The 12,840-nt window shown below is 42.7% G+C and overlaps 1 protein-coding gene across 1 annotated transcript; it reads left to right on the top strand.

The window, feature by feature from the left end:
* The first annotated feature begins 279 nt into the window (after nt 1-279).
* LOC119739219 (charged multivesicular body protein 4b-like) lies at nt 280-12,147 on the top strand. The gene is made up of 5 exons (XM_038214070.1): nt 280-598; nt 8,705-8,882; nt 9,355-9,469; nt 9,910-10,024; nt 10,913-12,147. The coding sequence occupies exons 1-5, from the start codon at nt 427-429 to the stop codon at nt 10,969-10,971; spliced, it is 639 nt and encodes a 212-aa protein (XP_038069998.1). The 5' UTR covers nt 280-426; the 3' UTR covers nt 10,972-12,147.
* The last annotated feature ends 693 nt before the right edge of the window (nt 12,148-12,840 follow it).

The raw sequence follows: 12,840 nt of genomic DNA, 5'->3' as shown, positions 1-12,840 counted from the left end.
TTAAAAAAAAACAATCATAAAAGTTTCATCTATGCATTAATTTAATTTGTTTAAGTGGGAACAAAGGTTCCTCATTTACTGAAGTATGCAGGCCCATTAATGTGGAATGGCGCCCTCTGTTAGTTTGATTGACGGTCAATTGCTCTTCCTATAGTTGAAGGCTCCCTGACTGCTCAAGTTATTTAACATCGGCCTTTTACTAGGAACCCGCCTATATTTGTGTTTTCCACTTAACTGGTTTCCATCCCAATGTAATTGCCATACGTGATGACGTCGGTTACCACATAAAGTCATTTGCTATTTTTATATTGTACACTCACCTACATCACCTACATACGTCTGTGAATCGAGTGTTTACGTTTAATCACACTTTCGGAACAGGCAAATCCCGAATTTTCTCTGTCTTTTTAACTAGTGTGAATAAAGATGTCGTTTCTTTTCGGAAAGAAGAAGCAAGCGGCGCCACCGACAACTGCCGAAGGAATCCAGAAATTGAGACAAACAGAAGAATTGCTTGAGAAAAAGCAGGCGTTTTTGGAAAAGAAAATCCAGGAAGAAATTAAAATAGCAAAACAAAATGGCACGAGAAATAAAAGGGGTAAGTTCGGGAAGTTCAACCACAGGCCTAATTTTCATTCTTTACATTTTATTAAAATTTCAACCATGTATGGATGGCAAGCATAAAAACTGTCATCTTCAGCATGTTCAGACGGGATCGCTGAGTTTAAATTTAACCCTGCCTCGCTTTGTTACAATTTACAAAACACTTCAATAATATTAATATTTGCAAATTTTGCTTGTCATGCTTCACATACGAACTTGGCCTATGCATCGTGCGGGAATTTGCACGCCTGCGCACTTGCAGTCATTTTTAGAAAAATATGTCGGTGACTTGCCTACGTCACAGACAACCCGAACGTTTGCGGGTCAATCCAGGTCAATTCCCGCGCGGACCATCTATTTTTGAACCGATCGATATTGCGGTCGGCCGATATGTAATCTGATACGTTCCCACGCCACGGCCAGGCACTATGCATACATCCTGCATACAAATACGTATACGTGTATGTACATGTATTGGATGATCCAGGGGATCGGCGAGCTTCAAGTCAATTTTTTTCAAATCGGAGTTCGACTCGAACTTGCTTCATTTTATTTTTGACCAAAATGCAATTTGGGATTACATGTATATTCAAAGTTACATAATAATACAGCAAATATGAAAGACCGTTTAGATCTGTACATCATTTGTTGTGAATTAGCCACTGGAAAACACAGTACAAAATAACTTTATTTAAGTTTAATAACTATTCAAAATCTGCACCTGTGGTTTTTAGTATTTTACGACGATGGAAAAAAAACATTTTTAAAGTTCTTTATCCTTTTTTCCCCGGCATATTTTTAAAGTTATATTTCATTGTCATAGTGCTAGCCCAGGGCGGATAGGCATCGTGTCTTTTTGCTATCAGTCTTTATGTTATCATTTTAAAAATTATTGTGTTTTACAGGCATGTTTTATTCATAGGTTAATTTAAGTGTAAGTTTTACTATTGTCAGTTCTTGCATGCTGTTTTTACTGTTTTTACTCTTTGATTTACACCAGGACAAGAATGTGTTTGTTTTTAACTTAGATGACTAATACAAGTACGAATATGAATGTTCACCACTTGTCAATAATGTCGAGAAGTTATAACAACAAAGGCATGAAAATAAAAGGAAATACACTTGATGCCAACTTCACGAAAGGGGTAGATCATGGGGGCAATTCCGAAGAGTCGTCAAAGAACAGACGCAAAACAAACAATCCAGATTATAATCTCCCCCAGGCTAATACATAGTCAAAAACCCGTTCTTTAAAAATCGAATCAGAGTAAGTAAGCAGTAAGCAGTAAGCATGACAAGTCTTTTAAAAAATAGTTTTGAAATTTTTGAATCAAATTGCAAAAGGTTTTCAGCGTTTTTACGGAGGGACTAAATTATCAATCCAAAAATCATACCTTTTTTCAAAATTCTTGTTCCGGCTGAAATTGCACGCAACGAACATTTTTGGAAAGAAGTCTGGGTCAAAATCAGATAAAATCAACGAAATCATAACAATCAAATCAATGTTGAGAAAACTTCACCTGAATGTCTTTTGATTTTTTACGAAGAGACAAATTCGTGCAAAGGGTGGGGAATGGGTATCGGCAATTTGCCAAAACAACAAGTGTGTGGGATTTAGTTTTCACGACCAGACAAACATCTATGGGGATTAGTTACGATACCGGTACCTCGCAATTGTTGTTCCATTATTCTGTAATTGGTACATCTTTGAAGTTTCATCTGTGTTTCAAAAGTTAGTCAGTAGTATGCGAAATGTTTATTCCAAATCGTGACCAACTTAAAACCTCTTTTCTGACAACCACTGCAAGTTCAACGGGTGCATTATGTTATACCTGTTCCCCAAACCTAACCCTAACCGTTAAACCCCAACACCTATTGCGGCAAATTCACCCCTTCGTGAAAACGCTGACAAATTGGAATAAGCGAAATCTGGATAAAGTCAACACTGATAACTCAAAACCTGAAAGTCAAACCATCCCTCCATGGTCAAAGAAAACTGCATAGTACTACGAAATAAAACAATATATATACCCTGATTAACCAAATTTCGAGTTGTTCCGTAGCTGCATGGGAGGCTATACTATCAAGGTTGGGGCCTTAGGCCTATATATCGCAAGTCCGACTCCTCCGATGATAAACCTGGACCCCCGCCACGCCTCGGAAGTCCGAAATTTCCAAATTATTAGGCGTCGGACTGATGAGGTGTCGGACCTAGGCGTCGGAATTTTATAACAGTTATGGGCCTTATATTAGATTTTGCCGGACTTGGGGCCTATATGCGTCTGACATAATTATATGAGGCTTAGCGGAGCCCTTAAGATTTCCCTTTAAGTCCAATGTTATTGAAAGGTCAGAAACGATGGAAAATGATGAATACTCCGAATACAAAATACTCTAAATAATTATGGAGAACTAGTGATCAAAGGCATCTTGTGAGCGAATAGTTCGACAGTACTGATTGTTATTCTCCTCTGATGTCATTGTGTATCGTCTAAACATGAGAATGCAGTTTCTATTTTGTTGGTTTCTGACAAAGGAAGGCATTTCAAATACATGTATTTTGCTCCAATTTTTAGAGAAAATATTCTGAACTTGCGGAAAAAGGACCCACCAAGTCAGAACGTCGGCCAAAGAGGCGAAAAAAGATATTTTTTTTTTTGCATGCGGGAGGTGCTTGGTACGCCCACGGGGGTACGGACGTGCGGATCCAGATAATCCACCCTAAGAATTTCTGTGTAATAAGCCATGCTAGAGTAAACTTTTAAATAATAAAACATGAATCAATGAAGTTGGAGGCTCACTCAGATTGCAGGTAAGGGAGCCGCTGGTACGTTCAAGTTTGACACCACCGAGGAGAAAGAGAAGGCTGCCGGCCAAGGCTAATGCAGCTAAGGAGAAGGAGAGAATCAAGGCCAAGAAGGAACGGGAAATGAAAGCCAAGATTGCAGAAAAGCCAAGAAAGCCAAAATGGTGAATAAAGTCAAGAAACCCGCGCCGAAGAAGTCACCCAAGAAAGCTGCCAAGAAAACGCCATCCAAGTCAAATATACATCTGTCAGCCAAGCCAGCCAAGCCAGCCAAGAAGCCAGCCAAGAAGCCAGCCAGCAAGAACACATCGAGCAAGCAGAAGAAAGTGTCGGCCAAGCCTTCGAAGAAATCATCGAATCAACAAACTAAAACCAAAACGGCTCTTTTCAGAGCCACAACATTTTCACAAAATAGATATGAGATATTCGTTTCTGCAATTTGCATTTTTATTAAATTTTATATTTTTCATGATTACTGTTTTTAAGTTTTCGTATAAAGCCCCCCCCCCAAAAAAAACCCAAAAACATCATTGCATGAAAATAAGATATTTTCACCCCATATTCCATTCCGCGCCAGGGGACAGCGCAAAGGGTGAATAAAAAAACCCATGATATTCCAACCTCCTGATTCGGAGTACTCTAAACTCCCCCCCCCCACACACACACACACCCACGCTTAATTGCACAGGCGTAGAAGTGGGGACGCGGCCCCATCCCCCATTTGCCCCCATCCCCCATTCGCCCCTCCCCCCGTCCCTAACGCCCCCTTCCCCGGGGTCTGGATAATGGTGCACGGAAAAAAGGAAAAATTAGGAACAAAGGAAATTTTATCCCCGCCCCGCCCCAAGGGGTCGGGATAATTGGCAAGGCCAAAAGGGTCAATAAAAAATGTGCATGGAGTGTTCCCGGTGCACCGCCCCCTATCTCCCCACCCTTCCAACCTGCACTCCAACCCGCGGGCCTCCCTCACCCCACCCACTCAACCCCGTCCCGTCGCTTTGGGATAGTAAGGGACGAAAAAAAGGCCATCAACAAACGGAATCCTTGCTTTGTAACGCTTCTTCCATAGCTCCTGCACGGGTGCATGTCTATGTTCCCCAATTCCGATGTTCCCTAATACCGATGTTCCTCGAAATCCTTACCAATATAACCCTAACTCTAACCCTAACCCTAATCCTATGGATTTGGGGGAACATCGGTATTGGGGAACATCGGGTAGATCCCCTGCTCTGCTGCACGTACGTACGTGTATACTGTATACAGACTAACTGATCATTCGCAATTTTTGGCATTTCCTTCGAAAAATGTCCATGCATATTGCTCGCGACCATCGCACAATCAAACCGACCACCCACATGTGGCACACCATTCGACAGCTAAAATCCTCAACTATTCGAAATAAATTCATTTGAATTTGAACCAAATACTGGAAAGAAGACAAACGGGATTGAAGAGATGGACTCCTACTCCTAGCGAGAGTGGCCGAAATTGATCGACGACGATGTCATGCGCGTATTTTAAAGCAAGAATTTGACGATTGCGTCATAAAATTCGGCGCTGTTCACCTAATTTGCATACGAAGGTTTCTGTGAATAGTTTGTCGTGGCCCCCACCCTCTGCCCCAAGGATCGGGATTATAATGCAAGGACCAAATCAAAAGAAGATTGAGAAATTCCAGGCCCTCCCCTTCTGATGCTCCCCGGGATATTCAACCCTCCTGGTTTGGAGTACCGTAACCCCCCCCCCCCCCCCCCACCCCCGACTCATGCGGCCCCACCACCTCTCTCCCCCCAAGAGCAGCACGTCTAAAGATTAATAACTAAAAGAACATAAAGGACATTCCACCCTCTTTGTTTTGGGAAATCCCCCCGCCCCCACAACCCCTACCCGGCCTCAACGGGGTCCGCTCATAAGTCCGACGCCTCATAAATCCGACAAAATCACATCCCCTAACCAAATAAAGGCCCATAAGTCCGACGCCTCATAGGTCCGACGCCTAATAAATCTGACGCCTCATAGGTCGACGCCTCATAGCTCCGACGCCTCGTAAGTCCGACACTCGTTTTTCCGTTGTCGGACTTTTGAGGCGTTGGACTTATGAGGCGTCGGATCTATGAGGCGGAATAAATAAAGTCCGACGCCTCATAAGTCCGAAATTTCGGACTTATGAGGCGTCGGACCTATGAGGCGTCGGACTTATGATACGGTCCCGCCTCAACCCCGGCCCGGTCCATGATATCGCAGTAAAAGAAAGTCTGGTCGGGAACGTCATTGCACCAAATTAAAAGACAAACTTCACTTGTTGGAAAAAACAATTTCAGCCCTCTTGGCGTGGTTTGAACACCACGATCCGCCCCCCCCCCCCCCACCGCCCCATCCCCAGGGTCGGAATATGGTATCCAGGGCAGGGGAAAGGAAAAAAAGAAAGTGGTATTCCCAATAATAAAGTCACATCATTTATCAGAAAACAAAACATCTTGATTATTTGCTGACTGCTCTATGTTCCGACACCCCTGTGTTCCGACAACCTAGATTGTGTTAATACTCCCGGTTAGGGTTAGGGCTAGGAATAGGAATATGTGCAGTCGGAACATTGGGGTGTCGGAACATAGAGGTGTAACCGATTATTTTATTAATCTTGGGTTTTTATTAGAACGCGCACGGTGCCGGCGGGCCGGATATAACCGGCGTGATCATTTGAAAATCATTCGCAATTTTTGGCAGTTCCAGTGATGAATTTCCATGCATTTTGCTCGCGACCATCGCACTATTAAACCGACCACCCACTTAGGCCACACCATTCGCCAGCTAAAAAACTCAACTACTCGGAATTAATTCATTTGATCTCAAACAAAATGTTGGAAGGAAGAAAAACAGGATTGAAAGATGGACTCCCTTGGACAATACGAAGTTTGAGTTACAAAAAGGAAAACGCTAAAACAATATTTTAATCGTCAAAACTCACCCTTTCATTTAACAATTTTGACTCTGTCTTCGGCAAAAGGAAGCGGACATGATTCTGTTGCTTTCAGCATGTAAATTTCTGGCAGGTGCATCCTCCGATGTAGGCCTACAATGATATTATTCATAAAACTGAAGGAGTCTGGCCGAAAATTGGCCGAAGTAGATGGCATGCGCGTAAGCAAGAATTTCATGATGATGCTATAATGAGCGGCGCTGTTTACCTAATTTGCATATCATGATTTCTGCGTTGGTTGGGGCCCCCACCACCCATCGCCCACTAGGGTCGGGATATGTTGCAAGGACCGAAAAAAGGAAAGGAAATATGAAATTCCACCCTCCTCCTTTTGAGCCCCCCCCCCCCCCGGATTTTAAGCTTCCTGGTTTTGAGTACTCTAACCCCGGCCCCCCTCTACACTCACGAGGCATCCTCCCCCACGCCCCCCCCCCCCCCCTCCACCGGGAACCCCTTATGTGCACTCCCCTTCCATGGGGTCCTGATATGGTGCAGGTGTAAGAAATGAAAGACAGGAATTATTCCATTATCCTGGTTCTCAGTACCCCCCTCCCGTTCCTTTCCCCCCACCCAGGGGACCCCACCCCGCCCCTCAAGGTGTTGGGATATGTGCAATGGCCATTCAACCAAAGAATGTGCATATTCCACCCACTGTGTCTTTGTTCCCCCGCCCCCCCCCCCCATCCCCTCCCCCTCCCCCACCCACCTGCAGGCCTCCCCCACCCTACCCGCGGGCCATCCCCACCCCAACCCACCGCCCAACTCCGTTGCATCGGGATACAGGGTAAAAGAGACAGAAAAAAAAGAGACACACACACATTTCATCAAACGGGATCCCTTTAATCAAACGGGATCCCTTAATCTTCGTAACCGCCTTTCACTGAGCTATATATATCTCCTGCACGTTGCACGTGTTTATATCACGTGATTACTTCACTATCATTCGCAATTTTGGGCAGTTTTAGCGAGCAATTTTTATGCATATTGCTCGCGGCCATCGCCGTATCAGACCGGCCACCCACATGTGCCACACCATATCAAAGCTGAAAACCTGTTCTATATGGAACTAATTCCGGTTTTCCCGAACCAAATTCGAGAAGAGAGAAATTTAGGATTAAAAAGATGGACTCCCTCGAAAAATAAGAAGTTTTGGTTCCTAAAAAAAAAACCGCTAAAAAATGTTTCAACTGTCAAAACTCAAGCAATAGGTCATCGATTTTGATGCTTTCTTCGGCAAAAGAAAGCAGATATCATGAGCTTTTCTACTGTAAATTTCTGGCATGTGCACTCTCCGATGCATAATGATTTCATTCATAAAACTGAAGCGAGTCGGGCTGAAATTGATGGCATGAGCGCAAGCACGAACTCAACGTTGACGTCATAATGAGGGGCGTGTTGACCCCAATTTGCATAGGTGAATTTCCGCGATAAGTTTGTATGTGTGCTTGTTACACTACAGTAAAGTCAATGCTAGCATGGCCTGTAAGAGTCTAGTCCAACAATGCATGCTGAAGGTATCCGGATCAAATCTGAGATCTTGATGGGTTAATTGTTTCCTTTTAAAAACAATAGTTTTCTTTAGTCTTTACTGATTTCTTTTCATGTTTTTAATTAATATCCTACTTTTTGTAACTTGGTCTAGATTTAATTTGTTTCCTAGTGATTCGTAAAAAAGTAAAAATCGATAAACACACAAATACTAGAATTTGTATCCTTGTGGAGTCATTTCGTTGTTCTCATGTGCTAACATTTTAGAGTTTGACATTGTAGTTTCAAAATTTCCTATTTTAACCAGAATTAATTTCCTGGGCTGAATGGCTGAAATTCAGACCTATTATCTTCTTCTTCATTCATTTTCATGATGACTTGATGAGTTGGGCCCAACTGTCCCTGTCGAGCATAGCATTGGAAAGAGATGGACCACTCAAACCAGTTTCTAGCTCGATGGATGTTTTAATATCCCTTACATAAAATACTTCAATTTGCGATGGATCAACACACCTTGGAAATTCCTAGTTTTTGAGCAAAATCCATATCTATTTCGTGATAACCTTGAGGAGACATATTCACCTATAGAAATTGCCTTGTGGCGACGTATAAAATCTGTTGTTCTCTATTATGCACAAGTCTCCACAGGGTAGGCCTACCGTGTATCAGGTCAAGGCTTTGCCTCGCCTGCTTCATTGGTGAGGCGAGGCGCATGAGCCTGTTGCCTGCTTCACAGGTGAATCAACCACAACTCATGAAAACTTTGTGCTTTATTGTTTAGCGGTGATATTACATCAGTTTGAAAACTTTTACTGCCTTTATTACTGTAGCGGCTATCATGGCATTGAAGAGGAAGAAGAGATTAGAGAAGCAACTTCAACAAATCGACGGCACATTGTCGACGATAGAATTCCAGAGGGAAGCACTAGAGAACGCAAACACAAACACCGAGGTTGTCAAGACCATGGGATTTGCCGCAAAGGCCCTCAAGAGTGCACAACAAAACATGTAAGACTGTAATACATGGACTTGACATGGATAGTTCAACCCTAAGCCCTTGAGCACTTTTACTAGAAAATATCCTAAATCCGCCAAAATCCAATTTTGTCATGTACAAAAAAATGTTGGTGTCCTGAGTCCATCAGAATCCACCAGTGAGTCCATCAGAGTCCACCAGTGAGTCCATCAGAATCCACCAGTGAGTCCATCAGAATCCACCTGTGCACACCAAACTTAGCCAAGGATCGTGAATCCATCAAATCCCCCAACTGCTCAATATGGATAAAAGTTTTTTCAAATGCTGTATTAGTTCAAGTTTTGGCACCAATTTTTAAGGTGCACGGTAACTTTGCTGACTTTGATATGGGAACAAATATTCAATGTTCAACAGAGGTTCGACTTGGACATGCTGGATGCTGTATATTGAAAAGAGGTGTCATAGCTACGTGTGATTTCATGTTCTATGTTATTATGTGTGTAGGGGTGTAGAGGACGTGGATGATTTGATGTCCGACATCCAAGAACAGATGGAAGTATCCAATGAAATCAGCGACGCAATCTCCAACCAGATCGGATTCGGCCAAGATGTCGACGAGGTAAGTCTGTCAGGGTTCGTTCTCAAAAAATTGAAACATTAAAACTGTGCAGGCATGGTTCTATAGCAGAATCCGGCTACCAGAATTAGAGGCCGTTACTGCAGTGGTGTCCCGCTCACGGGATTGCTGCACACGTTCTTAAAGACAAGGCGTGCAAGTTTTGGTAACTATTGGTCGAAGAAGCCCAAAGTGCATGCGTACAACCTGAGCGTGACTCACTATTTGGTTGGAAATTACCCAACTCCCCAAATTTCTTTTCTAGATATTATCCCCATGGAAAATCTTCTGAAAATTTTGTTCTCTGAAAAATGGATCATCTTTTTGAGCCCTCTCCCCACCCCCCCCCCAAAAAAAAATGGTCTAGGGCCATTCCTGTATCTTTGTCCCCTGTGAATTATGATAAGCTTCTTGAAGTGGGTGTGATATTTGTTTGATTTCAGGATGAACTATTCAAGGAATTGGAGGAGTTAGAGCAAGAGGAATTAGACGAGCAGCTTCTGAGTGTTGGGCCCAGCGTTGCTCCGGAGCTACCCGATGTGCCAACAGCAAGACCTGGTCAGTATGCTCCCCAATCAAACCACTGGCAGATCCAGAACAAGTTTTCAGGGGGGGGGGGGAGGAGCTTGGCTTGATCCCATTTCATCGGGGGGCGGGGGGGGGTCTGTTAAAAAAAAAAATGCTGGTTTTTAAAAAAAAAAAATTATTTCACAATCCTTGGAAGGAAGGGGGTTGAGGTAGACTACAATTTTGATCCTGGTTTTTCTCAAAAAAAAAGTTCTGTTTTAATACCAACCCTCCCCGATCTGCCAGAATCCAGTTTCACGCTAATCGAAATTGCATTTATTTCTTTGATATGACTGAAGTAGATGGAAACTGTGATGGTTGACTTAGGAGCAAATTCGTTGGGAGGATCCACCGTTTTGGAACAACTCCCGATTCTAGTCCATGGATTAATACCAAAATAATACAATTAATACGAAAACATTGCCTGTCTGAAACGAACATTTTTATGGTTCGCGGAAACTCTGGAATGCAGGTCTGAAATGTTTGAGAGAACCTAACGAAACTTGAAAGTTCCACCTTTGAATTGCTTGGAGGCCATTTGACATTGCCCATAAATTTATTAAGCTTTAATCCTGTTCAAATTTAGTTTTACCTTTTGTCTATCTCCCAACCTTTGTTGAAGGCTGATTTGTTTCCCCCCAATTGTTATAACAAAGGTTCTAGATTGCCATTTGACACTTGGTTTTACAGAATTAATTTTGGAGGATTCTGGACTTTAAATCTAACACGTATTACTTTACGTGGGGCTTGCAGTTTAAGTACCAAAAAAGGTATCATTGCTTTACAGGAAAGTTGAATTTTGGCAAATTTTGGATATTTTTTAGCAAAAGAATATTTTGAGTCCGGGCTAATTTTGCTTCTTTACCCTTTTCTTTTCAGCCAGAGTTGCAGACCAAGAGGATGAGGATATGAGAGAGCTGGCTGCCTGGGCGTCCTAGCTTGCAGGGAGACTATCCGATCCAGATAAATACACTCTTATTATATTCCGAACGGTACTTTCATGTCTGATTTTGAGCAGAGCAGACAGTCTGTTTATATGAGACAGCTCTGAGCAGCTTTGTCCGTTAGAAAGTCAGTCAACGCTAGTTATCTAAAAAACTTGTAAATAACGTTAGAAATCACTTTTATGCTTTTTTTGCAAAATCGCATTTATTTTGTTATCTCTTTTTATGATTTTGCTGCGTGACAAGCTGTGATTTTCCATATTTATGACTAATTTTATAGTCCGTAAGATCTCCCTGTGTCAACATTTACCTGTGTAAGAAGTAATACCCTCCTAACACTAATGCTTGGGTGGGCTCTGTTCAACCTCGACATTGCCAAGATGTAACAAAAAAATCAAAAGAAATGTCGAACAAAATATTTATGGGATTGTCATACCACAACTAGTGGTCCCCCTGTCATAACCCATAAATTGCCCTTAACAATCCAGAGGCTTTTCCCCAAGGGAAGGGGCTTACCCTCCCGTACGTTCACAGGAAGGCAAAACAATTTGATCAACTCATGGAAAAGGGAACAAAATTTGTCGGATAATAAGCAAAACGCAAAAACAAACTCGAATGTTGCAGCATGTAGACCTATATCGGACTCTGTCAAATTGACAGAGAAGTTAATACTTACCTTTCAGAGTCTATTGGTTAAGCATAACTTAGCTTGCGAGGTCGTCACGACCTCTTCATTCAGCATTGTGGCTAAATCCCTCCGCTCACGTGACCACCTTTGGGGCGGTCACGTGAGAGCAGATCGTCATAGATGGCGGGCAGGTCATATCCCGCGTCCCTGTTGAGTGTTGGGTTCTGGGTCTTGATCGGTATGACCTCCCTCGAATGTAGCATTTTGTTTTGCATGTTTTGTGAAATCGGTACTTTTCTAAGAAGGCGTTCTTGTACATGTTTGTAAAGGGAGATTCATTTAGAATGCATTTGCTGTGGCATATTCTCAACCAATCCAAAGTTCACGCGCTAGCTTTTTGAACAAACAACAGGCAAACCTGGTTTTTGTATGTGTATCACCCTGTCGCCCACCTTAATATTCTTGAGTGTATGTATTTGTAATGGTGATGAAACATGAGAAAATGTTAAGTATTGGATCAATGGTCTCAAATAGACAGATCTGTTAAGCCCTACGCATGTGGGGAAACAACACATGTGCCTCTTTGATGCCACATTGTGCGTTTCAGCTAGATACGTGCATCTTCTGCGCGTGCAAGCATGTCAGACTGTTGTGCAAATTGTAGAAATGAACAGATCCTACAAATACACCCCCCCCCCCCCGAGACATGGTGACATCACGCTTTGTTCATCATACAATGTACTTTCTGGTCTGCAGGTAATTCTGCACGTTGTGGGTTCGGGTCTTGCCTGGGGTCATGGTACATGTACCATTGGGCAAGGCACTTTGTAACACATTGCTTCTCTCCACCCAGGAGTAAATGCCAATGGGTACCTGTGAGGGCAGATGTGGTTATAAATTGTGGTTGATTTAGCTTTCTTGCGCCTAACAGGCAGCATCAAGCTGTATACTCCCTAAGGGAGCTGAGGTTTCAGGAGTGGTTGCTCGTTGTGACAGGGAAATAATAATTGTAAAGCACTTTGATACCCCGTTGCGGCGTGAAAGCGCTATTTAAATGCCTACTTTTAATATTATTATTATTATTATTGGAACTGGGTGGGGACAATGTCCCCTTAGCATCCATAAACAAAGCGGTTTCAAAAGGATGATATGAAATGGAACACTTTATTTCTGGTATATGTAAATGTACAACGTTTCTGTGAGATACTGATTGAGTAGCTCATACATGGCATAGG

The sequence above is a fragment of the Patiria miniata genome, unplaced genomic scaffold, assembly GCF_015706575.1.
Source record: "Patiria miniata isolate m_02_andy unplaced genomic scaffold, ASM1570657v1 HiC_scaffold_30, whole genome shotgun sequence".
NCBI lineage: Eukaryota > Metazoa > Echinodermata > Asteroidea > Valvatida > Asterinidae > Patiria > Patiria miniata.
The sequence above is the reverse complement of the archived record's forward strand: the minus strand, read 5'-3'. Positions and strand labels throughout refer to the sequence as shown.